General features: G+C 44.2%; 1 protein-coding gene across 1 annotated transcript; it reads left to right on the forward strand.

Annotated features, from left to right (window-relative positions):
• Positions 1-5,815: 5,815 nt before the first annotated feature.
• Positions 5,816-27,830, forward strand: LOC311133230 (leucine-rich repeat-containing protein 38-like; the record flags this gene model as incomplete). The annotated part of the gene is made up of 2 exons (XM_084166716.1): positions 5,816-6,473; positions 27,583-27,830. Exons 1-2 carry the CDS (start codon positions 5,846-5,848, stop codon positions 27,828-27,830), a joined length of 876 nt encoding a protein of 291 aa, XP_084022842.1. The 5' UTR covers positions 5,816-5,845.

A 27,830-nucleotide genomic window follows, 5' to 3' on the forward strand; every position in this document is an offset into this window, starting at 1 on the left:
CCCGGTCCGGCCCGCTCCTGCTCTCCGCACCAAGCCAATGGTGCGCGTCGCCAGCCCGGCCCGGCCTGTTCCTGCTCCCCGCACCAAGCCAATGGTGCGCGTCGCCGGCCCGGCCCGGCCTGTTCCTGCTCCCCGCACCAAGCCAATGGTGCGCGTCGCCGGCCCGGCCCGGCCTGTTCCTGCTCCCCGCACCAAGCCAATGGTGCGCGTCGCCAGCCCGGCCCGGCCTGTTCCTGCTCCCCGCACCAAGCCAATGGTGCGCGTCGCCAGCCCGGCCCGGCCTGTTCCTGCTCCCCGCACCAGGCCAATGGTGCGCGTCGCCAGCCCGGTCCGGCCCGCTCCTGCTCCGCGCACCAAGCCTATGGTGAGCGTCGCCAGCCCGGTCCGGCCCGTTCCTGCTCCCCACACCAAGCCAGTGGTGTGCGTCGTCAGTCCGGCACGGCCCGTGCCTGTTCCACCGGTGCCTGGTCCGGCATCGGTCAGCTGCTTCACGCCGGAGCTAGAGCAATCCGCTCCACCAGTGTGCAGTCCAGCTCCGGCCAGCGGGCCAGACCGGACCAGGGGTACTTTGGGGGGTTGGAGAGGGAGTGGGGATCAGGCTCGGAGCCGGATCTGCCGCCATGGCGGAGTGCCCACCCGGTCCCTCCCCTGTGGTGTTTGGTTGGTGCGGCCGGAGTCCGTGCCTTTGGGGGGGGGGTACTGTCACGCCCTAGCTCTGGGGACTCTAGTATGTTGAGCCAGGGTGTGAGTTTTCATTTGTGTTCGGTCTAGTATTGTGTTTCTATGTTGGCCGGTGTGGTTCTCAATCAGAGGCAACGTGAATCAGCTGTTGCTTGTTGTCTCTGATTGGGAACCATACTTAGTCAGCCTGTTTCCCACAGTATGGTGTGGGATCTTGTTCCAGTGTGGTTTGTGTTAGACCGAGGACGTCACGTTATCGTTTGTTGTTTTGTTCGTGTAATCATTAAATATAAAGTATGTTCGCCTTCAACGCTGCGCCTTGGTCCTCTGTTCCCGACGATCGTGACAAGTCAGACATGCCCAATAGGCTAAAAATGAACCAGCCCATCTGGCATTTGCCTGAAAAGCAAAAGATAACATTTTATGATTGAGCATAAACAGTATGGCTCTCCTCAGGGAGATAGAGGCCATTATACCTGCTAGGAGTGCTGCTCCAGATGCATTCCAATGTGGAAAACTAAGGACTCTATTCAATCTGTATTACTGAAGTTCAGCGTTACAGCGTTATTGAAATTTAAAGGCAATGTTCCCGCATTAGCAGAGACTGCATTCACGGTAAGCACTGCATATGTCGGGTCAGTTAGAAAATTACCTTTACATTTCTTTACAACCTGTAACGCTTCAGTGATACAGATTGAATAGAGCATTAAATCTCCCTCTACTCTCAGTCCATTTTATTCTGAGCTGCTTGGTAATTACTCAGCTGGCACAAACCAGCCACAACAGGATGGGAGGAAGGAATATCCTAAACACATTCATGAATATAATATAGTAATACAAAACAATTATTTAAAATAAATTACACTTGGAAATGACACTCATACAGCCTATGGTGTTTGGATTCTGCAATTTAGACAAATAAATCAATTTGAGTCCTGGGTCTGTCTAATACAAAATCTCTGGTCTAAAAAATCCACACAAAACAAGTCAGCTCATTCAGTGTCTATGATTTAAACCGGTCAGTGTTATTATTTTATTTTCATAACAGCGCTGCTAAATCCTAAATAGAACACAAAGCACTATTAATAAGCAATCTCTGGCTTGGCCGTGAATACAGAGATGGTTTGCCGACCACAGGCAGGTAATACTGCTCATACAGTGAGGGAAAAAAGTATTTGATCCCCTGCTGATTTTCTACGTTTGCCCACTGACAAAGAAATGATCAGTCTATAATTTTAATGGTAGGTTTATTTGAACAGTGAGAGACAGAATAACAACAAAAAAATCCAGAAAAACGAATGTCAAAAACGTTATAAATTGATTTGCATTTTAATGAGGGGAATAAGTATTTGACCCCCTCTCAATCAGAAAGATTTCTGGCTCCCAGGTGTCTTTTATACAGGTAACGAGCTGAGATTAGGAGCACACTCTTAAAGGGAGTGCTCCTAATCTCAGTTTGTTACCTGTATAAAAGACACCTGTCCACAGAAGCAATCAATCAGATTCCAAACTCTCCACCATGGCCAAGACCAAAGAGCTCTCCAAGGATGTCAGGGACAAGATTGTAGACCTACACAAGGCTGGAATGGGCTACAAGACCATCGCCAAGCAGCTTGGTGAGAAGGTGACAACAGTTGGTGCGATTATTCGCAAATGGAAGAAACACAAAATAACTGTCAATCTCCCTCGGCCTGGGGCTCCATGCAAGATCTCACCTCGTGGAGTTGCAATGATCATGAGAACGGTGAGGAATCAGCCCAGAACTACACGGGAGGATCTTGTCAATGATCTCAAGGCAGCTGGGAACATATTCACCAAGAAAACAATTGGTAACACACTACGCCGTGAAGGACTGAAATCCTGCAGTGCCCGCAAGGTCTCCCTGCTCAAGAAAGCACATATACATGCCAGTCTGAAATTTGCCAATGAACATCTGAATGATTCAGAGGAGAACTGGGTGAAAGTGTTGTGGTCAGATGAGACCAAAATCGAGCTCTTTGGCATCAACTCAACTCGCCGCGTTTGGAGGAGGAGGAATACTGCCTATGACCCCAAGAACACCATCCCCACCGTCAAACATGGAGGTGGAAACATTATGCTTTGGGGGTGTTTTTCTGCTAAGGGAACAGGACAACTTCACCGCATCAAAGGGACGATGGACGGGGCCATGTACCGTCAAATCTTGGGTGAGAACCTTCTTCCCTCATCCAGGGCATTGAAAATGGGTCGTGGATGGGTATTCCAGCATGACAATGACCCAAAACACACGGCCAAGGCAACAAAGGAGTGGCTCAAGAAGAAGCACATTAAGGTCCTGGAGTGGCCTAGCCAGTCTCCAGACCTTAATCCCATAGAAAATCTGTGGAGGGAGCTGAAGGTTCGAGTTGCCAAACGTCAGCCTCGAAACCTTAATGACTTGGAGAAGATCTGCAAAGAGGAGTGGGACAAAATCCTTCCTGAGATGTGTGTAAACCTGGTGGCCAACTACAAGAAACATCTGACCTCTGTGATTGCCAACAAGGGTTTTGCCACCAAGTACTAAGTCATGTTTTGCAGAGGGGTCAAATACTTATTTCCCTCATTAAAATGCAAATCAATTTATAACATTTCTTACATGCGTTTTTCTGGATTTTTTTGTTGTTATTCTGTCTCTCACTGTTCAAATAAACCTATCATTGAAATTATAGACTGATCATTTCTTTGTCAGTGGGCAAACGTACAAAATCAGCAGGGGATCAAATACTTTTTCCCTCACTGTAGATCCTCTGCCTGGCAAGTCACACAAATCACCAGTCTAGTAATGAAAGAATGCCCAGCCGCCATGAAGCCTGGCTGTTAGGGTATAATAGAGATGTGCTTTTCCCTCGCAGAACATTTGAAACATTACATCATGGTGCTGGAATAGGTAGAAATATAAGTTATTTTGATGAAGAAGCTGCTGTCCTGCCCTGGGGAATCTGTCAAAATCACAGGTGTACTTTACAGCAAACACATCTCACTTCAGCTCACACCCTAAAGCAGGGATGTAAGATATTGGTTTACAGATGATGAGGTTCTGTACACTGTATATGAGTTGCTCTTATTCACTGACAACTGGAGCTGTTTGCATTTCCAAACACAATGTATGTTATGGGTCACTACTGGTAATAATGGCTCAGGCAGTTTTTCTATTTACCCATTGAAATATACTCCACATTCTCACATTACATCCCATCAGACTGAGCCTGTTACTATTCCAACTCCCTCCACGTCTCTCAGGACCCCACTCCTCCACTCCACTCTGTCCCTGTGCTACAACCTTGGTCTAATTCCATTTCCCTTTTGCTACAGATCCCATTGGGGAAGTCTAATTTAGAGTCTGAATTCAAATCTGTTCCACAGTTGTGGTTTGAGAGGCAGTCACTGGTCCCTTTGTGCTTTACTATGAAGGATATAGACTGTAGACACAAAGGGGATTGATGGCTGTATGAAGAAAATGTCTTTGTTCCCATCAGGCAGTTGTAGCCTAATCTACTGTGCCAGTGCATCAAAATGATAATTGTATAACCTGAGCTGACTAAAAGTGCTGATGTTTGGCTCACAGTACAAATAAGGGCGAAGGTTTTATGTGCAGTTTTTGAAAAGGTATTTTCCATTTGCAGGAATAACTAATGAAGCCTCCGTCTGACTGTGCCGTGGGCAGGTTGTGTAATGGTGTCTGTCTGTCACTCCGGGACAAGATCTTCTCGGAAATGGTGATATAACTGTGAGGCTGTCTATCAAAGCCTTTTCTCGTCATTGTGAGAGACTCAGCAATTATAAGACTGTAAGGAGAGATATGTAAGATTGTGTTTGAGGTAGGACGAATAAAAAAATATAACATTCATTACAGATTCATTAGTGAAATATAAACGATAAGTGATTTTTTATCTTGAAATAAATGTTGAATTGTTGAATTGGTTATAGTGCTTTATTATAGTCTGTGATAACAAAAAGTCAAAGCATAAAATATGCAAAATACAAATAAAAAGTTGCTAACACAGATATGCTAAATTTGGTTTACATTTATATTTATTAATGTTTTTAATCGCCCAAATAATCCAGATAATTTAATCATGCATTTATTTTCATCAATAACATAAATGATTGGGAAAAACTGGTATCATTTTTCAGAGTGAAAGGACCCTCATATTTTCACAGTAGGAAGTGACATCACGTGTTGTCAACATGGTAAAGGCACGCCTCCTTCATAGCAATGAGGAGGAGGGCATAACATAAACCCTGGTAGCACATTCTGAGACAGACAGACATTCGATTGACTGCTACTGTGCTAAGTTCAGGATTGTCATCTGTGTGAATATGACTCCTCCACGGATATTTGGATTCTCTCTCCATAGCAACAGAGCGTCGGGACCCAGCTGGGGAGTGTTTTGTCTAGCTCTGCTCTGCCGGCGAATGGCAGAGCAGAGCACAGGGAGGTAGAGACAGAATTTAAAAAAAACGTGCATTCACTTCAGCTGTGTTACTGTGCGATTGTCTCTCTTAGATCAGCAGGCAGATTGACAAGCATTCCCAAGCAGATACCAGAGACAAATGGAGGGATGCAACAATTTCACTCTTCACTCTTTCACTCTTCTGTCTGAGACTGAATCACTCCAGCGCGTATCCTTTTGTGTCAGAGACCCATGCGTCCTCCTCAGTCAATCCCCCAAGATCGACTGTGGGTTAACAGAGCCCCCTCCTCAGCCTCCCTCTCCCTGTCTGTGCCTCCAGTGTTGCTCGGTTCCTGCTTCGCAAGTTTCTATTTACCCCTGCTAAGCTCTCTCTCCCTCTCTCTTGCTGTCTCCCTCTCACTCCTTGCTATCTCCCTCCCCTAGCTTCATTCAAAGCCAGCAGCTTGCTATTCTCTCCAGGCTGCTTCCTACATGATCTCTTGGAAAACAGCGCTCGACGCTGCTCTCTCGCTGTTCGATGCCGGAGCTCTCTCAGATTTTAATCTCAAGAACGGCAGGATGTTCCTGCACAGGGATTGATCCCCCCTTTTCCCCTCTCGTTCTCCCCTTCCCCTCCCCTTTCCTAATCTCCTGACCTCTGACCCTCACGCCCCTTCTCCTTCCTAACACCCCTTCCCATTCTTCCTCACCCCAAACCTCCACTCCTCCTCTCTGCTCTTACGCTGTTGACCATGTTGCCATGTGTCTGCTGGATCCAGCCTCTCCTCGTCTTTCTGTCCTCTGTCTTACGGGCTCAGGGGGAAAACTGCCCAGCGAGCTGCCTGTGCCCGGATCCCCACACTGTGGACTGCAGCGGTCGTGGACTCACCCGTCTTCCTGATGAGATCCCTTTGGACATCCGCAGGCTCCTTTTGTCTGACAACTGGATCCCCCGCATTCCCTCTGACTTCCTTGTGCTCTACAGTGACCTGGTCTACCTGGACCTGCGGAACAACTCTCTGTCCCACATTGAGCCGGGCACCCTCAGCACCTCTTCCAGGCTGGTGTTTCTGGACTTGGGCAGCAACAACCTGACTGACATCCCCTCGGGCACCTTTGGGCAGTCCCGTAGCCTGATCAAACTCCGCCTGGGTAACAACCCCTATCTGAGCATGGTCAATGAGGACGCGTTCCTGGGTCTCACCTCCCTGCGTGAACTGGAGCTGGAGCGTAATGCCCTGTCTGGCCTTCAGGTGGGAGCGCTGAGCCAGTTGCCCTCTTTACGGGTGGTGAGACTGGAGGGCAACCCTTGGGTGTGCAACTGCAACTTTGCCAACCTGTTTGCATGGCTGGAGGAAAACAGTCACAAGCTTCCGAATGGTAAGTGGCTTCGTCAGGGGGATGCTACTTTGCTTACAGCTTGCGTGACCTAAAAAAAAGGAAAGCCGTGCAATACTAAGATGATATTATCTTAGCAAATCTTATGCCATGCTATTGCTGTGTGTTCTATTTATATTTTCCCAGTAGAAAGAGGAACCCCTTCCTCTGTTCTAATTTTGGCTCCCTCATTATTTTCCTGGCCGAACCCACAGTGCCAGGGAGAGTAATGAAAGACAATGAGAAACAAGCTCTGGGGGGAGACCTTCAGGGGCATGGTCTCAGGTTAATTTCACTACAGACTGCCTGCAGCTTCATCCACAGCAGCAAAACAAACACAACAACAGAAAACCACCTCACGTTTACAATTCTGCTTGAGCATGAGATGTTGCCATGGCTGTGTGCGTAGTGTACCGTCCAAGCCAAACACCTGCCTCTCCCCTCATGCCGGTGGTCTATTAACGTTGTGCTAAATCAATCAATTAGTGAGTGCTGTTTGTATGACCAATGTAACCAAACACTTCCTGTATCCTTCCTGGTGGTGGAGGCTGTAGGCCATCGGGTCCTTCACCATTGTGTTTCTGCCTGGGTGAGTTAGGTAATGTTACGGCACTGGTGTGTTGGCGGGGGCCCGTCTCTCTCGTTCTCTATCTCTCCCTCTCTGTGTCTCAGGCACGAAACTCTGGAAAACAAACAAAAGACAAAGGGGATGACAATTCTCCCACAGGAGTGTGTATCCCACAAAGGGTAACATCTGCTTATATGGAGATGATTAGACTGAACATCCAAACCCAGAGGTTATTGTTATGGGATTCATGTGTTAATAATGCAGAGGGAAACAAAGCCCCATTGTGGAGATGTTCATTTCTTCCACTCTTTCAAGATAGAAACATAACAAATCCCAGACTATGGGATTCACAGTAGGCTGCTAAGTAAATACTCTGTAGCAATTCAATAGTTTCACATTTTACAACTTCTTTACTTTCAGAATTTACTCCACATTACTCCAATCACCATTCATTGTATTTGGAGCTACTAACAATAGGAGAGCCACATGTTGTTTGCTTGACATCACATTTTAATATTATTTAGATATTGTCCTTGAAAATGCAGAGGACATCTATTCATGATAATCATTTTTGCAAGACTGTGTATAGACCACCAGTTAATATAGAATCCACTAACATACAGCACACTATGTTTGAATATTTGTACAAGTCAAATAGTTCAGGTCTGCTGAATAACCCCAGATGAATGTGGTAAAACACTATGATGACATCTGTGGATGTACAGTTTACTGTACATGTGTACTGTATTCAATTCCAAGGCAAAGATACACAGCATAAACATCATGAATACATAAGTCGGCATATGAACCAATAGATACAGTACATAAATAAGCGTGCGCAGCTGTCACTGTCTCCGAGCCAAGGTCGTTCCACGGGGGACATTACATGACGATCCACATAAACATGGGACATCAACACATTGTAAAGACAAACATCGTCCCATAAAAGCCTAAATAGCTATCTCATGTTATCTCTATCCTTTTAAAAATATGGAGAAAGGATTACTAAGATAAACTAATACAATCGATAATTCAGTGGGTAGTGGGTAAAGCTGGTAACAGCCCAGGTATCCTATCCATTATGTCTGTGTGACTAGATATTGTAAACATTACCCTGTGGATATGGACGTCATGTTCACATAAAGTTCTTTTTTTACCCCATTTTTGTGATTACAATCTTTTCTCATCGCTGCAACTCCCCAACGAGCTCGGGAGAGGCGAAGGTCGAGTCATGCGTCCTCCGAAACATGACCCGCCAAACCACGCTTCTTAACACTCGCTCGTTTAACCTGGAAGCCAGCCACACCAATGTGTCTGGGGAAACACTGTTCAACTGATGACCGAAGTCAGCCTGCAGGCGCCAGGCCCGCCACAAGGAGTTGCTAGAGAGCGATGAGCCAAGTAAAGCCCCCCCGGCCAAACCCTCCCCTAAACATTTTTACATTTTTACATTTTTACTCATTTAGCAGACGCTCTTATCCAGAGCGACTTACAGTTAGTGAATACATATATATATATTTTTTATACTGGCCCCCCGTGGGAATCGAACCCACAACCCTGGCGTTGCAAACGCCATGCTCTATCAACTGAGCTACATCCCTGCCGGCCATTCCCTCCCCTACCCTGGACGACGCTGGGCCAATTGTGCGCCGCACATGAGTCTCCCGGTCGCGGCCGGCTGCGACAGAGCCTGGATTCGAACCAGGATCTCTAGTGGCACAGTTAGCACTGCGATGCAGTGCCTTAGACCACTGCGCCACTCAGGAGAAACCTGAGGAGAAACTCAGGAGAAACCGGACGACACTGGGCCAATTGTGCGACACCCTATGGGACTCCCGGTCACGATCGAACCCCAGGCTGTAGTGATGCCGCAACACTGCAATGCAGTGCCTTAGACCGCTGCGCCACTCAGGAGGCCCTCATAACCTTACTTCTATCTTATTTTTTTATCATAGGAATGCAAGTAGTTATGTTTTGTAGAGGCTTGTGTGGACACAAGCAGTGGGTGGACATTGCAAACTGCTGACAACTAACAAAATCATCCTCACACATTTAGTTAGTTACCATGCAATTGCCACGCCTCTTCCTCTCCCTCCTACTCCTCAATAATAAAGCATTCGCAAAAAGTTGGGTCTGCGAGAGAAATAGAAGTTGATAAATTGGCAGGAATACCTCATTCCCCGTGTTAAGAAGCTGCAAATGCATTCATCACTTGTCCTCAGTGTTATCTACTGCAGGCTGTAATGAATGATATTAGAGATGCTGGCCAAAGCACACATCAGCAGCAACAAACAACAGGCCATTGGCCCAGCCAGCCAACCCCTCTGGCATACCTGCCAACTGGACCCAGAGATGCACTCTCAAATTGAGTTGACTGTGCAGCGTCTCACCTCATGTAATGCATTTACATTTAAATCAGTGAGTGTTTACTGTGTGGCCTGGCTAGGAGGCAAAACCACCTGCTAACCATTAATAAACCATTGTGACCATCAACCAAACATACACACACTCACACACAGACTTGATCACTTTATTTAGCAGTAGACCTGAAGAACACTATGCTGTTTGCGTCAGCACTGGGCAAATACAGTGGGGAAAAAAAGTATTTAGTCAGCCACCAATTGTGCAAGTTCTCCCACTTAAAAAGATGAGAGAGGCCTGTAATTTTCATCATAGGTACACGTCAACTATGACAGACAAATTTAGAAAACAAAATCCAGAAAATCACATTGTAGGATTTTTTATGAATTTATTTGCAAATTATGGTGGAAAATAAGTATTTGGTCACCTACAAATAAGCAAGATTTCTGGCTCTCACAGACCTGTAACTTCTTCTTTAAGAGGCTCCTCTGTCCTCCACTCGTTACCTGTATTAATGGCACCTGTTTGAACTTGTTATCAGTATAAAAGACACCTGTCCACAACCTCAAACAGTCACACTCCAAACTCCACTATGGCCAAGACCAAAGAGCTGTCAAAGGACACCAGAAACAAAATTGTAGACCTGCAACAGGCTGGGAAGACTGAATCTGCAATAGGTAAGCAGCTTGGTTTGAAGAAATCAACTGTGGGAGCAATTATTAGGAAATGGAAGACATACAAGACCACTGATAATATCCCTCGATCTGAGGCTCCACGCAAGATCTCACCCCGTGGGGTCAAAATGATCACAAGAACGGTGAGCAAAAATCCCAGAACCACACGGGGGGACCTAGTGAATGACCTGCAGAGAGCTGGGACAAAAGTAACAAAGCCTACCATCAGTAACACACTACGCCGCCAGGGACTCAAATCCTGCTGCGCCAGACGTGTCCCCCTGCTTAAGCCAGTACATGTCCAGGCCCGTCTGAAGTGTGCTAGAGTGCATTTGGATGATCCAGAAGAGGATTGGGAGAATGTCATATGGTCAGATGAAACCAAAATATAACTTTTTGGTAAAAACTCAACTCGTCGTGTTTGGAGGACAAAGAATGCTGAGTTGCATCCAAAGAACACCATACCTACTGTGAAGCATGGGGGTGGAAACATCATGCTTTGGGGCTGTTTTTCTGCAAAGGGACCAGGACGACTGATCCGTGTAAAGGAAAGAATGAATGGGGCCATGTATCGTGAATTTTTAAGTGAAAACCTCCTTCCATCAGCAAGGGCATTGAAGATGAAACGTGGCTGGGTCTTTCAGCATGACAACGATCCCAAACACACCGCCCGGGCAACGAAGGAGTGGCTTCGTAAGAAGCATTTCAAGGTCCTGGAGTGGCCTAGCCAGTCTCCAGATCTCAACCCCATAGAAAATCTTTGGAGGGAGTTGAAAGTCCGTGTTGCCCAGCGACAGCCCCAAAACATCACTGCTCTAGAGGAGATCTGCATGGAGGAATGGGCCAAAATTGGGCCAGCAACAGTGTGTGAAAACCTTGTGAAGACTTACAGAAAACGTTTGACCTGTGTCATTGCCAACAAAGGGTATATAACAAAGTATTGAGAAACTTTTGTTATTGACCAAATACTTATTTTCCACCATAATTTGCAAATAAATTCATTAACAATCCTACAATGTGATTTTCTGGATTATTTTTTCTCATTTTGTCTGTCATAGTTGACGTGTACCTATGATGAAAATTACAGGCCTCTCTCATCTTTTTAAGTGGGAGAACTTGCACAATTGGTGGCTGACTAAATACTTTTTTCCCCACATTACATGATACATTATATACTGATGAATGCATTTGCAAGTAGGAAATTCGTATAGCACAGTGGTACAGTATTATTCTGGGACTCCCTCTGTGCTCATAAAAAAGAGGAAATGTTGCTTATGCATATCGGTAAAATTAACAAAGCTGTACATTTGAAATCAAAGGAGAACTTATGATTTGAAATCCCTGGCTGCAGCTCCAAAGGCATTTTCAAGTAAATGTAATTTCTCATGGGTCTAGGGCATGAGAAGTCAAATAATCCTTCCACAGAAGGTTTTCTGAAAATCTGTGCATGATTCAACCAGTCTCTTCTCAACTGCTCACATTGTAGAGGAATTGTTGTGAACCATACATACAGAAACTGTTCCAAAGGATAGATTATAGAGTCAGACACACCTACACACTGCTAACAATACCAAGTTGGTATTGCTGAACAGATGTGTTGGTGTGAAAACTTCAAACCACCCAAAATATTATTGAGTATTATGAAAGGACCTGATTCATGAGTGGTGAGTGTGTGTGTCTCTCTCTCTCTCTCTCTCTCTCTCTCTGTGTGTGTGTGTGTGTGTGTGTGTGTGTGTGTGTGTGTGTGTGTGTGTGTGTGTGTGTGTGTGTGTGTGTGTGTGTGTGTGCGCATGCGTGCGTGCGTGCGTGCGTGTATGCTTGCGTGCATGCGTGCATGTGTTTTTGTGTTTGGGGTAGGTCTGTTGACCACCACTTTTCCTGCAGTAGCAGATGGACAGTCATTTATAGAACGAGGCTGACTTGATAAGCTCTTCAACATGTATCAACACTTCACAGAACCATCATCAGCATCCTCCTTGGGTGCATGATTTGTCACAGAATAATGGTACCCTTTAATCCAGAGCTAAAATGGTAATGGTTAGGATTGATGCTCAAACAGCATCAACAGCCAGTTTATATTACCATAGAGTGAACATGGAAACATGGAATAATGAAAACATAGTCAAAATCCTCCACCCATCAAATAATTCCCAACTCACCAGACATGAATCTCCCCTTCTGTCCTAATACTGTTATCATGGATTAGACCCTGTTTAGCATTACTTTAGCAGCAGCAGTGTAGACATGCTCTGGACCCGTTTGTGCCTGTTCTCACATGCTGATTCCCCATGTGATAGACATACTGTACCAGTCCACTGCACTGCACACAGCATACGTTGTGCATACGCTGTTTGCATAACTCTTATTGGGTAACTGTGCTGAGTGTGTTGTGAATGCCAAATATTCTGGGATTTTATGGATTGAAAGGGTCACTGTCCAGATGACTGTTTTTACCAAATTGACAGATGCCCAAGACACATATTATCTAATTATGCCTATTGATGTATTCTTTCAGAGTCCCTCTTGACTGTGGATCCCCATAGACAGTCAGTAGATAATGTGACTGTTGCAAAATGAGTAATAACTGATCTTCATCTGCATAATATGTATTGATGACCAACCTTGCATATCAATTGACAACCTCTCTCCATAAACCTGCCAAGGATACAGTCTTTGTAATCAGATATCTGTCAGTACACTCCTCTGAGGGGACGTTCCTGTGCGCAGGTCTGCCTGTTTGCCACAAATCAGGTGCCTAAATGTTTCATTAGGGAATGAGTGTCAACATGATCCACTGCTGTCTCCAGAGCTCTTGGGTTAAGGATGAACATGTATCATTTAGAGAAACACAGTTCTATAGCACCAACCTAGACTCAGGGGTAGGCGTAACATAGTAAATGTAAATCCAGGGCACTCCAATTAGTATGATATGTTTGGTTTTGTATGGTAAGTATTGATTTGTTTCGTATGATCCATTTCATATGATATGTTACGAATTCCAATTTGTTGTGGCTAATGTTAGCTAGGTGACGAAGGTGGCTAATGCTAATGCTAACGTTAGCTAGGTGGCTAATGTTAGCTAGGCTAGGGGTTAGAGTTAGGGGTTCTGTACAAGTGCAGTGAAATGTCTTTCTTGCTGCAAGCTCCAAACCCAACAATGCAGTAATCAATATCAATGTAGCACTAAATGTAACATAAGATAGAACAAAATCACACAATAAATAAAAATAAGAAATAAGAAGTACACAAGAAAGTAAGAAGCTATATACAGGGTCAGTTCCAATACCACATTTACAAGCTACCTATTGTTTTTTTCCCCCTTTTTATTTATGAATTGTACACTGGTCAACAAATGTATGTCTGTGCAGGGATACTGAACTGATAGAGGTAGATATGTATGGGGTAAGGTGACTAGGCATCAGGATATATGATAAACAGAGTAGCAGCAGCGTAAACGATGATTGTATGTGAGTGTGTGTGTGCGTGAGTGTAGAGTCAGTACAAATGTGTGTGCATGTTATGTGCATGTTGGAGTGTCAGTGTGCGTGAGTGTGTAGAGTCCTGTGAGTGTGCATAAAGACAGTGCAAAAACTAAAATAATATACAAGGGTCAACTCAGATACTCTGTGTAGCAATCTTATGGCTTGGGGATAGGGTTAGGTTAGGGTTAAGGTTAGGGTTAAGGTTAGGGTTAGGAGTTAGGTTAAAGGGTTAGGGTTAGGGGAAGGGTTAGCTAACATTCTTAGTAGTTGCAAAGTAGCTAAAAAGTAGTAAGTTGTTGCAAAGTTGCTAATTAGCTAAAATGCTAAAGTTGTCCAAGATTAGATTTGAACACGCAACCTTTTGGTTGCTAAATGTTTGCGTTATATGTCTACCCATCCACCCCAACCAACCAACCAACCAACCAACCAACCACCCTACTTTAGTTTTTGCCTTAAAGGTATACTTCGGGATCTACTTCCCCAGAGTCAGATGAACTCGTGGATACCATTTTTATGTCTCTGCATGCAGTTTGAAGGAGGTTTCTAACTAGCGCTAGCAGATACCCATAGACTTCCAGTCATTGCACTAACGCTAGTTAGCATTGGCTCGCATAACTACCTCTGACTTCCTTCTTACTGGACACAGAGACATAAAAATGGTATCCACCAGTTCATCTGACTCCAACAACGCCAAAATCCCGATGTATCCCTTTAAGTAACCTTCTGTCTTATGTAACCATACCAAACGTAACATATCATACTAATTTGAGTGCCCTGGATTTATATTTACTATGTTACGTCTAGTCTATGAGACCAGGCTGATACCACAGTGGCCAGCTGGGTAACAGGAGCCACAGCCATTCACAGGGCAGGCCAGAGCAGGGCATAGCAGGGCAGGGCGGCTTAGCTCCCATGGGTCCCATGGGCCAGTGTCTGAGGCCTAATGTGACACAGCTATCAACACTGTTCATGATCCACAGCTCATGTGACTGGGTCAATGTCTACATTTTCCTTCACAGCCTATCAGGTAACTCCACAGAGAGCTGTTACCACACTGCATGAGCAGATCTGTAAATATGACGTCACTGTGAATTCACTGGCTTTCCACATCACTGTCTCATATTATATTCAGTACGCAGTTAACATTGCATTACATTACAAAATCATCAACTGTCTTTGCCTCGGGCATGGACGTCAGGGAAAATGTATTATTTCACTTACATGAGAAGAGAGTGTATTTGACCTTGGCCATTTAATGTTTATTTAACATTGAAAAAATAATGCAAGCTGACTATGAAGTGTCTAGCTTAGCAAGCAATCAAAAAAGTTCTACGTTATGAGTAATACATGTCTAAATGGCAAGCGTAACATTCTGAGCAAAGAAATATCAAGCTAGTGCTTTATACAGCTGTGGATTTTGTGTCTGTTCTTGTGTGTGCTTGTGTGTGTTGAATGAGCCATGCTAGATGTTTGTGCTGGGAGTATCCCCATGTGACTATGAGATCACTGAGTCCCTGTGCAAAAGGTAAACCACTCCTGATTTGAATGACTCACACTTGGCCTCACTGTCACATGAAGGGTTGTCACTTTGTGCATTCAGACACTCTACCCCATCTCTATTTGTCTCTTCCCACTCTCTATCTCCCTCTGACTCTCTGTTCTTCTTTTTCTTTGATTTCTTCTCTGTGATTGTCTTTGAGTAATTCTCCGCTCTCTCCCCTCTGAGTGATAATGTCTCTTTCTCTCTGCTGCATTTTTTACTGAATTACAATCAGTCAGACTCAAATGAGGGACTCTGGGATGCTTGTGCACCTGATACAAAAGGCTACCATAAAGCAAGGACCATCCTATAATTCATCTGCAACCACTGGATTCCCTGATCTGTTTGTAATCCCTGGAAATTGCAAAAACATGTATAGAAAGTAAAAAAGCCCATTCCATAGTTTAATTGGGAATTATGAGATAATTGCCTTCATGCCACGGGTCCATGTAATAATTCTCACTCTGCTATCGACATTGGAATAAATCACGACAGCCACTGTGGTGTTGAAGTGGGAGGAGACAATCCTCCGATATCAGCCTGCGACAGCCAGCTAGATCAACCACCCAGGAGACAGGAAGTGGGTTACAAATGGACAGCCAAGGCAAGGCGCTGTAATCCTGATTGTAATCCATCACGAGGCGACACTAGCTGTAACCAACCATGTGGTTGCCCATACCTGGACCTGCTGGCCAACCGGATTGGTTTCTAGCTGTATCATATTCTGGATTACACTATATTGGTGCACCTTACTCTCGAGGCCCATATGTATGGTGATAGCAGTCATAGACTATGGCTATTGGTGGAAATAAGATATTGCTCTGGCAATGATTGAGAATTTGGTCCACTAGCCTCTTAAGACTACAGTGGCCGATTTCGGGCACCAGATTTACTGGTAATTACTGATAATATGTTTACATGACGTATTTGATTCATTTCCCACAGTTTTATAAGTCAGAACAATAAAAACTAGACAGTTCCAGGACAAAAAGAGGCTTCTCTGTTGAAAATAAACTCTAGACCACCTTTACTCCACACACAGAGACGCGTACAAAGCTCTCCCTCGTCCTCCCTCGCCCTCCATTTGGCAAATCTGACCATAATTCCATTCTCCTGATTCCTGCTAATAAGCAAAAACGAAAGCAGGAAGCACCAGTGACTCGGTTAATAAGAAGTGGTCAGATGACGCAGATGCTAAGCTACAGGACTGTTTTGCTAGCACAGACTGGAATATGTTCCGGGATTCTTCCGATGGCATTGAGGAGTACACCACATAAGTCACTAGCTTCATCAATAAGTGCATCGATGATGTCGTCCCCACAGTGACTGTACGTACATACCCCAACCAGAAGCCATGGATTACAGGCAACATCCGCACTGAGCTAAAGGGTAGAGCTGCCGCTTTCAAGGAGCGGGACTCTATCCCGGACACTTATAAGAAATCCCACTATGCCCTCCGACGAACCATCAAACAGGCAAAGAGTCAATACAGGGCTAAGATCGAATCGTACTACACCGGCTCCGACGCTCGTCGGATGTGGCAGGGCTTGCAAACTATTACAGACTACAAAGGGAAGCACAGCCACGAGCTGCCCAGTGACACAAGCCTACCAGACGAGTTAAATCACTTCTATGCTCGCTTCGAGGCAAGCAACACTGAAGCATGCATGAGAGCATCAGCTGTTCCGGATGACTATGTGATCACGCTCTCCGTAGCCGATGTGAATAAGACTTTTAAGCAGGTCAACATTCACAAGGCCGCAGGTCCAGACGGATTACCAGGACATGTATTCTGAGCATGTGCTGACCAACTGGCAAGTGTCTACACTGACATTTTCAATATGTCCCTGACTGAGTCTGTAATACCAACATGTTTCAAGCAGACCACCATAGTCCCTGTGCCCACGAACACTAAGATAACCTGCCTAAATGACTACCGAGCCATAGCACTCACGTCTGTAGCCATGAAGTGCTTTGAAAGGCTGGTCATGGCTCACATCAACACCATTATCCCAGAAACCCTAGACCCACTCCAATTTGCATACCGCCCCAACAGATCCACAGATGATGCAATCTCTATTGCACTCCACACTGCCCTTTCCCACCTGGACAAGAGGAACACCTGCTATTCATTGACTACAGCTCAGCATTCAACAAAATAGTGCCCTCAAAGCTCATCACTAAGCTAAGGATCCTGGGACTAAACACCTCCCTCTGCAACTGGATCCTGGACTTCCTGACGGGCCACCCCCAGGTGGTAAGGGTAGGTAACAACACATCTGCCACGCTGATCCTCAACACAGGGGCCCCTCAGGGGTGTGTGCTCAGTCCCCTCCTGTACTCCCTGTTTAACCATGACTGCATGGCCAGGCACGACTCCAACACCATCATTAAGTTTGCCGATGGTAGGCCTGATCACCGACAACGATGAGACAGCCTATAGGGAGGAGGTGGTGCCAGGATAACAACCTCTCCCTCAACCTGATCAAGACAAAGGAGATGATTGTGGACTACAGGAAAAAAAAGAGGACTGAGCACGCCCCCATTGTCATCGACAGGGCTGTAGTGGAACAGGTTGAGAGCTTCAAGTTCCTTGGTGTCCACATCACCAACAAACTATCATGGTCCAAACACACCAAGACAGTTGTGAAGAGGGCACGACAAAGCCTATTCCCCCTCTGGGGACTGAAAAGACTTGGCATGGGTCCTCAGATCCTCATAACTTTCTACAGCTGCACCATCGAGAGCATCCTGATTGGTTGCACCACCGCCTGGTATGGCAACTGCTCGACCTCCGATAATAAGGCACTACAGAGGGTAGTGCGTACGGCCCAGTACATCACTGGGGCCAAGATTCCTGCCACCCAGGACCTCTATACCAGGAGGTGTCTGAGGAAGGCCCTAAAAATGGTCAAAGACTCCAGCCACCCTATTCATAGACTGTTCTCTCTGCTACCGCATGGCAAGTGGTACCAGAGTGCCAAGTCTATGTCCAAACGGCTTCTTAACAGCTTCTACCCCCAAGCCATAAGATTCCTGAACAGCTAATCATGGCAACCCAGACTATTTGCATTGTCCCCCCCACCCCACCCCATGCTGCTGCTACTCTGTTTATTATCTCTGCGTATTCACTTTAACTATACTCACATGTACATATTACCTCAATTACCTCGACTAACCGGTGCCCCCGCACATTGACTCTGTACCGGTACCCCCTGTATATAGCCTCCCTACTGTTCTTCTATTTTATTGCTGCTCTTAAATTATTTGTTATTAAATGTTTTATTTATTTTTACTTTTTTCTTTCTTAAATCTGCATTGTTGGTTAAGGGTTTGTAAGTAAGCATTTCACTATAAGGTCTACACCTGTTGTATACGGCGCATTTGGCAAATACAATTTGATTTGATTTGAATAAAGGTATCTCTGGCTCCATCTAGTGGTTGGCTGCGTCATTACAATCAATTTTGTTATCTCTTTGCTACTTCACGTCCTTAGAAAAGCAGCTATTTATGTTGACTCGCTCATTACACAGACTAGACACTGGATTTCTATGGAACAGGCGTTTCTAAATATATAACTTTCATAGCTGTACGATAAAGAATGCCACCTACACAGTCGTGACCTAAACCTAAAATACGTAAAAAATGTATTTAGGCAACAACAAAAAAATATTTTACGTCTCCTTGTCGATAGGGTGGACACACTGAATAAATGGCCAAATGTTGATTTAGATGTTCACAAATGTCACACATTTTTACTATCACTAATGTCGTGATATTTTGGGTAAAGTAATAAAAAGGTAGATTTTCCTAAAACTGATTGTAACTATATATAGACATACTATACCGTACGAAATGGCTCGTTCATTCGCATGTCATGAATTCACTATGATATCATCAAAGTTGTATATGGTTTATCATACTTTTATTCTGTACTAGATCATATGGGTTGAAAAGTGTTTTTTTCTCAGACATAAATAAATAATTCCAGGTGAAAGCCAGTGTCCATAAGCCTCCTTGCTATATTGATTAATACAGCCATAGCAAAACAGTGCAAAACGGATGTCAGCTCAAGAGGCTAGCTGTTCTGTCTCGTAAAATCTGCACATAATAACTTTGTGGCTTAAGGTATAGAGGCCATTTACAGAGACTGTAATCCTAGCACCCAGAACCAAATCTTATCAGTCTGTCACAAGAAACTACAGAGCCTGTTAGAGACAGGAACTAAGGGATCTGTCTGTCATTTATAGGAGATCAAACTAGGATGTTTGTCTCAGAGACAGATGGTATTTTGGAGATCGTCCCAGTCAGAATTATCATGTCAGAATTATATAACAGGGAAGATCTGTGTAACAGGTGTCTACTGAAGCTTAGTGTATGTACAGGAAATCACACTAATATTTGACTGCGGGCAGTGTTCAAATATTGGATTTTATTTCTGTTAAAACATTTTAGTCATTTAGCAGACGCTCTTATCCAGAGCGACTTACAGTTAGTGAGTGCACACATTTATATTTTTATTTTTTCATACTGGCCCCCCGTGGGAATCAAACCCACAACCCTGGCGTTGCAAACGCCATGCTCTACCAACTGAGCTACATCCCTGCCGGTCATTCCCTCCCCTACCCTGGACGACACTGGGCCAATTGTGCGCCGTCCCATGGGTCTCCTGGTCGCGGCCGGCTACGACAGAGTACGTTTTGTTATGGTTTCAACTGCTGATTGCTGTTTTAAATAAATGGTAATACCATAATACTGCTCCATTTGCAAAATAATTAAGGCCTATCATTTCGGTTTAAACTGATTTCACCCATTTTCAGTCATTTCCACATACCAAAAAAGTGTCTGTGGCTTCCTGCATAATGTATAAAATAACGTGTTAACCACGAGATAATCAGTACAGGTTAAAAATATCCGCTGTCATCTGAGCAGGGATTCATAGTGCTGGGGGAAAATGGGGCCTGTCGTCTTGCCCCACTGGGAGCAGGATCAAGTTAATATCAGTAACTCCAACAGGACCCTGTTAAACAGGCAAAAATTGATCTCCAATCTCATTAATCAATGTGTAGGGTGATGCTGGTACAGAGTGGCCTGATGCTAGGGAAGAGTGGCCAGAGAGACAGGCCAATCTTAGAGCCTAAGGCTGGGTCTCCTGGGTGATGAGTTTGCCATGCAAAGTGCAGTGTGAATATAAATAGAGGCCATTCATCTCTTACTCAAGTGGACAACACAGCTGGTCTTAGCAATGTATACGATCCCAAAACTATACCCAACTCCTCTCAACTTTGAGTTGAATTGATATGCAGCCACTTTATAAATGTATTGGGCTGTCCAGGTGAACTTTCCATCTGACCATGTAATCCCATTTTAAACACCTATAATATTTAGGTGGTACTGTACTATACTGTAGTGAAAAAGTTTACAACATGGTTAGGTGTAAGTTGTCATTTGATTTTATTTGATTTATTAGGATCCCCATTAGCAGACACCAATGGTGACAGCTAGTCTTACTGGGGTCCTGCACTTCAAAGAGTTATGCAGAACAGCATTGACACACTTTTAAATGAGTGGAGCATATGGTGGATGATGTAACATATTAATTTGAGCCTTACGTTTATGAAACATATTTTTTAAAACAGCATTACGCCACACTGCATGGATGGCAAGTTCTAAAGCAGAGTGGATTGTAATGTTGACAGCAGAACATGCTGCTACAATCTGGGCTGTCTGTGTGTGAGAGCGTGTGTGTGTGTTTGTGAGAGAGTGCGGGAAAACGTATGTCCATGCATGCTTTGGCATGTGGCAACGGTAAGTATCCACCCACCTTCACTAGGTTTCCTTTCTGCCCACCTGTGAGTTAACATTTGCATCGATATGTCTAGCTTTTTCATCCCAGTGTAAAGAGGCAATTTATTTACTGTACATACGGTTGTCCTCCCAAGTGGCCAACCATGTAATTTTATACCTTTGCTAGGGGTTCTCATTCTTAAACAGTGTTGATAATAGTCTGTGCTGTGCAATATTGAGGGGAGAAAGGGATATGGTCAACTATACAGCGATGACATTGTAGAGGTCAGAGGTCAATAAGAGTGTCAGTGTCGGTGACTAACCAGTGCCCTGCAGAGCTTGTTTTAGACAACTATAAAAATGCATTTCAAGCAAAACAGCCACTTTGTATCAAATCAGTTTGCAAACTCATGTGTACTTTAGTCAGATATGTTTCCCTACAAGTTTAACAAATCAAATCAAAGTTTATTGGTTGTGTAGACAGTTTTGCAGATGTTATCGCAGATGCAGCAAAATGCTTATCTCCAACAGTGCAGCAATATCTAGCAATACAATAACAATACACACATAATCCAAACGTTTTTTTTTAAAGAACAAGAAATGGAGTCCTATCAGATCGAGCAATGTCAGAGTCCGGAATATAAATATGCAGTATGTGTAATGGTGTGTATTGACAGTATGGACAGTATATGAATAGAAAAGGTGTGTACAGCAGTAGTTATAAAGGATGAGCCATGACTAGAATACAGTATATAGATATAAAGTGTGTAAAACAGTATGTAAACATTATTGAAGTGACCAGTGTTCAATGACTCTATGTACATGGGGCAGCAGGCTGTAAGGTGCAGGGTAGAGTACCGGGTGGTAGCCGGCTAGTAACAGTGTCTAAGGTTCAGGGCAGGCTAGTGATGACTGTTTAACAGTCTGATGGCCTGGAGATAGAAGCTGTTCATCAGTCTCTCTGTACCAGCTTTGATGCACATGTACTGTCTCCGCCTTCTAGATGGTAGCGGGGTGAACAGGCCGTGGCTTAGGTGGCTGAGGTCCTTGATGATCTTCTTGGCCTTCCTGTGACACCGGGTGCTGTAGATGTCCTGGAGGGCAGGCAGGCAGTGTGCCCCCGATGATGCGTTGGGCTAATCGCACCACCCTCTGGAGAGCCCTGCGGTTGCGGGCGGTGCTTTTGCCAAACCAGGCGGTGATACAGCCCGACAGAATGCTCTCGATGGTACATCTGTAGAAGTTCAAGAGGGTCTTAGGTGCCAAGCCAAATGTATTCAGCCTCCTGAGGATGAAGAGGCGCTGTTGAGCCTTCTTCACCACGCTGTAGGTGTGAAGGGACCAATTCAGGTCCTCAGTGATGTGCACGCCAAGGAACTTGAAGCTTTTTACCTTCTTCACTGCAGCCCTGTCAGTGTGGATGGGGGCGTGCTCTCTCTGCTGTCTCCTGTAGTCCGTGATCAGCTCCTTCGTAAACAGCCATGATTGTAATTTAGCACACAATACAGGAGCTAATTAGACCAATTAATCAGCTGTTTAACAATGTAGTGTTGTCAACCAACATTATTGCAGCAACGAATGTCAAGAGGCTTGTTTGTTCATTACTTTGCATTGCTATTCTAGACAGCATAAGAAGCAACAAGGTAGTAGAGGAATGAAGGCAGTATTAGCTCAGCTGGCAATGAAATCCTGAATTGCAAGTGCATATTGTAGTATGATAAGGTTGTTTGAAGTTGCCAAAATACATTATAGCATTTTAATCTGTTCAGCTTTGGGAGTTGTGTAGCCAAGCCACCTGAAAATCACTCTCACACAGCACAGAGCTGAAAGCCTTCCATTTGCGGAGGTAGAATCAGCGGAACTACTACAGCCTGTAATCTAGCCAGCTCTCTCGTCTCACGTAATGTTATCCCATCAGCACAGCAAAGGGCATGTCAACGGCACTTTAAATATTTACTCACTGTTAACAAATTGGTTCAGTGAGGCGATGATCCACAGCTCATGTAACCTTGGGACTCAGACTTAAGAATAATGACGTTACAATGGAAAAAACCAATGATTTGATCTTCCCTAAAAATGAGTGTGATGAGTGAAAATGAACCTTGAAATCCAGAATATGTTGTCATCATAGCCACGGGTAGATGTTTTGAGTTGGGGGCGCATTTGCGAAGTGGCATACAGTTGAGCAGACAAGTTTTTAGGATTTTAGGAAAGTAGCCACCCTTTGCCTTGATGACAGCTTTGCACACTCTTGGCATTCTCTCAACAAGCTTCACCTGGAATGCTTTTCCAACAGTCTTGAAGGAGTTCCCACATATGCTGAGCACTTGTTGGCTGCTTTCCTTCACTCTGCGGTCCAACTCATCCCAAACCATCTCAATTGGGTTGAGGTTGGGTGATTGTGGAGGCCAGGTCATCTGATGCAGCTCTCCATCACACTCCTTCTTGGTCAAATAGCCCTTACACAGCCTGGAGGTGGGTTGGGTCATTGTCCTGCTGAAAAACAAATGATAGTCCCACTGAGCGCAAACCAAATGGGATGGCGTATCGCTGCAGAATGCTGTGGTAGCCATGCTGGTTAAGTGTGCCTTGAACTCTAAATAAATCACAGACAGTGTCACCAGCAAAGCACCCCCACACCATCACATCTCCTCCTCCATGCTTCACGGTGGGACCACACATGCAGAGTTCATCCGTTCACCCACTCTGCGTCTCACAAAGACACAGCGGTTGGAAGCAAAAATCTCAAATTTGGACTCATCAGACCAAAGGCCAGATTTCCACAGGTCTAATGTCCATTGCTCATGTTTCTTGGCCCAAGCAAGTCCCTTCTTCTTATTAGTGTCCTTTAGTAGTGGTTTCTTTGCAGCAATTCGACCATGAAGGGCTGATTCACACAGTCTCCTCTGAACAGTTGATGTTGAGATGTGTCTGTTACTTGAACTCTGTGAAGCATTTACAGTGGCTTGCGAAAGTATTCACCCCCCTTGGCATTTGTCCTATTTTGTTGTCTTACAACCTGGAATTAAAATTGATTTTTGGGGGGTTTGTATCATTTGATTTACACAACATACCTACCACTTTGAAGATGAAAAATATGTTTTATTGTGAAACATACAAGAAATAAGAAAACTTGAGCGTGCGTAACTATTCACCCCCCCCCCCCCCCCCCCCCCAAAGTCAATACTTTGTAGAGCCACCTTTTGCAGCAATTAGAGCTGCAAGTGAGGTATGTCTCTATAAGCTTGGCACATCTAGCCACTGGGATTTAAGCCCATTCTTTAAGGAAAAACTGCTCCAGCTCCTTGAAGTTGGATGGGTTCCGCTGGTGTACAGCAATCTTTAAGTCATGCCACAGATTCTCAATTGGATTGAGGTCTGGGCTTTGACTAGGCCATTCCAAGACATTTAAATGTTTCCCCTTAAACCACTCAAGTGTTGCTTTAGCAGTATGCTTAGGGTCATTGTCCTGCTGGAAGGTGATCCTCCGTCCCAGTCTGAAATCTCTGGAAGACTGAAACAGGTTTCCCTCAAGAATTTCCCTGTCTTTAGCGCCATCCATCATTCCTTCTATTCTGACCAGTTTCCAAGTCCCTGCCGATGAAAAACATCCCCACAGCATGATGCTGCCACCACAATGCTGGTGGATGGTGTTCTCGGGTTGATGAGAGGTGTTGGGTTTGCGCCAGACATAGCGTTTCCTTGATGGCCAAAAAGCTAAAGTTTAGTCTCATCTGACCAGAGAACCTTCTTCCATGTGTTTGGGGAGTCTCCCACATTTTTTTCTTTAAGCCATGGCTTTGTTCTGGCCACTCTTCCGTAAAGCCCAGCTCTGTGGAGTGTACGGCTTAAAGTGGTCCTATGGATAGATATTCCAATCTCCGCTGTGGAGCTTTGCAGCTCCTTCAGGGTTATCTTTGGTCTATTTGTTGCCTCTCTGATTAATGCGTCCTTGCCTGGTCCGTGAGTTTTGGTGGGTGGCCCTCTCTTGGCAGGTTTGTTGTGGTGCCATATTCTTTCAATTTTTTGAATAATTTTTAATGGTGCTCCGTGGGATGTTCAAAGTTTCAGATATTTTTTTTATAACCCAACGCTGATCTGTACTTCTCCACAACTTTGTCCCTGACCTGTTTGGAGAGCTCCTTGGTATTCATGGTGCCGCTTGCTTTGTGGTGCCCCTTGCTTAGTAGTGTTGCAGACTATGGGGCCTTTCAGAACAGGTGTATATATACTGAGATCGTGTGACAGATCATCTGACACTTAAATTGCACAAAGGTGGACTTTATTTAACTCATTTTGTGACTTCTGAAGGTAATTGGTGTCACCAGATCTTATTTAGGGGCTTCATAGCAAAGGGGGTGAATACATGTGCACGCACCACTTTTCCGTTATTTATTTTTTAGAAATTTTTGAAATAAGTTATTTTTTTCATTTCACTTCAAATGAAATGGACATACACACTTTTTGTGTATGTCCATTACATGAAATCCAAATAAAAATCCATTTAAATTACAGGTTGTAATGCAACAAAATAGGAAAAACGCCAAGGGGGATGAATACTTTTGCAAGGCACTGTATTTGGGCTGCAATCTGAGGTGCAATTAACTCTAATGAACGTATCCTCTGCAGCAGAGGTAACTCTTTGTCTTCCTTTCCTGTGGCGGTTCTCATGAGAGCCAGTTTCATCATAGCGCTTGATGGTTTTTGCAACTGCACTTGAAGAAACTTTCAAAGTTCTTGAAATGTTCCGTATTGACTGACCTTCCTGTCTTAAAGTAATGATGGACTGTCATTTCTCTTTGCTTATTTGAGCTGTTCTTGCCATAATATGGACTTGGTTTTTTACCAAATAGGGCTATCTTCTGTATACCACCCCTACATTGTCACAACACAACTGATTGGCTCAAACGCATTAAATTCCACAAATTAACTTTTAAGAAGCACATCTGTTAATTGAAATGCATTCCAGGGACTACCTCATGAAGCTGGTTGAGCGAATGTGTGCAAAGCTGTCATCAAGGCAAAATGTGGCTACTTTGATGATTCTCAAATATATGTTTAACACTTTTTTGGTTACTACATGATTCCATATGTGTTATTTCATAGTTTTGATGTCTTCACTATTATTCTACAAAGTAGAAAATAGTAATAATAAAGACAAACCCTGGAATGAGTAGGTGTGTCCAAACTTTTGACTGGTACTTTATCTTTTTTTATATTAATATTATACAGCGGACATCTAATACCTATGCATGCAATGCCCTGATACATTTAGTGCTCAAATCTCTGACAGCTGAACTGTAAAGTGGACAATTATTGTTTCAGGAAATTAAAAACCAATTAAACAATAGGCTATAAAGTTTTGCATATGCTACATTTGTTATAGGCTTTTTTTAAGGACATTAAATGTGGCTCATTTGGCCAATAGCTCTCGTTTATTGATGGTGCTGGCGACGTGGGTTGACACCCTTATAAGTCATGGATGACCGGTACATTTCTCAAATGTCTGATCAATTCATTTTTTTCTTGTCCAGCACCTAACGGAAACCCTGGCTACAAAATAAACTTTCCAGTGACATTGACTCACCCAATGATGAAGATGAAGCATAGGCTACTCACCCATGATGGCTGATGGGCGTGAGATAAGCTACTTTGAAAAACAGTGCTGTTTGCTCAGAATTTCTCTATTTTTAGCTTCTACAGACAGATTAGTCTTCTCTTTTCAGCAGTAGGCATTTGCTTTCCAAACAGTAGGCCTATATTTGTGAGAGGCAACCTGACATCCGCAACCAACCATAGAAATATAATCCATAGATTGCAGTTCCCATTCAAGTCAGGACTGGCTGCCATTGCTAGTGTACCCATGAGTTTAAGTGTCAAAGTGCCAGGGTTAGAGGTTCCAAAAACCTTCTATGGATTATATATGTGACCACAACGCAACAAGCTGTTCTATATTTGGCACGCATGCTGCCCAAATTGCAGCCTTCCTGACTGTAAGTGCTTCTGACAAAATGTAATCCACAACTATTTCTTAGAAACTATTGATCAACTGTAGCTAAATTACGCTCTCTGATGTAGTATTTTGAATAATTTTATTCATGTCTGTTCAGACAGGAGTAATTATTTTTTACAGCCTAATTTTGGCAAAAGTATTTCAATTTATCAGGGGGTGCAGCACCCCCAGCACCCCTACTTCCCGCGGCTATGGTTGTCATTGATGTTTTCATAGAGATTCTGCAGGAGTGGTAAACGATATGTTGAAGTGACTGGGACACTGGCGAGCATGACAGACCGATTTATAATGCTTACATCTTGAGATGAGTTCAGTGAAGGTGCTCCTTGCCTCCGGCTGTTCCAGCAATGCAGTAAATAAAAACCAGAGGTTATTCCAAGTGATTTGTCTGGTTAATTGACTTCTATTTACCCTCAAGGATCATAATTCATAGAATTTGAAAAGAATCCAGACATTCCATTTAATAAAGAAGACGTAATAAAACGTGTCTTGGAATAACAAAAGCTATTTCTAAGTTATTGCATCTAGAGGTCAAAATCTTGAGAGTTTCTGTTATTTGTGAAGGTTAATATAATAATTTCTGCCAGAGGGACAGTTTGTTTTACATAATGATAATGATAATGGGGGCTCTATGGCTGGGTTTTCTGTCTGGTCCTAAACATATCCCCCTTCTTTGTCCCCTTGTAGGAGTGGAGGGCATAGAGTGTTCACTACCCATGGACGGCAGACGGGTGTCCCTGAGCCAGCTCTCACAGGACAGCTTCCGGGAGTGTCAGATCACCCTTACCTTAACAGACTTACTCATCATCATCTTCTCTGGCATCTCTGTGTCTGTAGTGGCAATCATGACCAGCTTTTTCCTAGCCTCCATTGTCCACTGTTTCCAGCGCACGAGCAAAACCTCTAAGGGAGATGAGGAGGAGAGTGAGGAGTGA

The sequence above is a fragment of the Coregonus lavaretus genome (assembly GCF_964263955.1).
Source record: "Coregonus lavaretus genome assembly, chromosome: 8".
NCBI lineage: Eukaryota > Metazoa > Chordata > Actinopteri > Salmoniformes > Salmonidae > Coregonus > Coregonus lavaretus.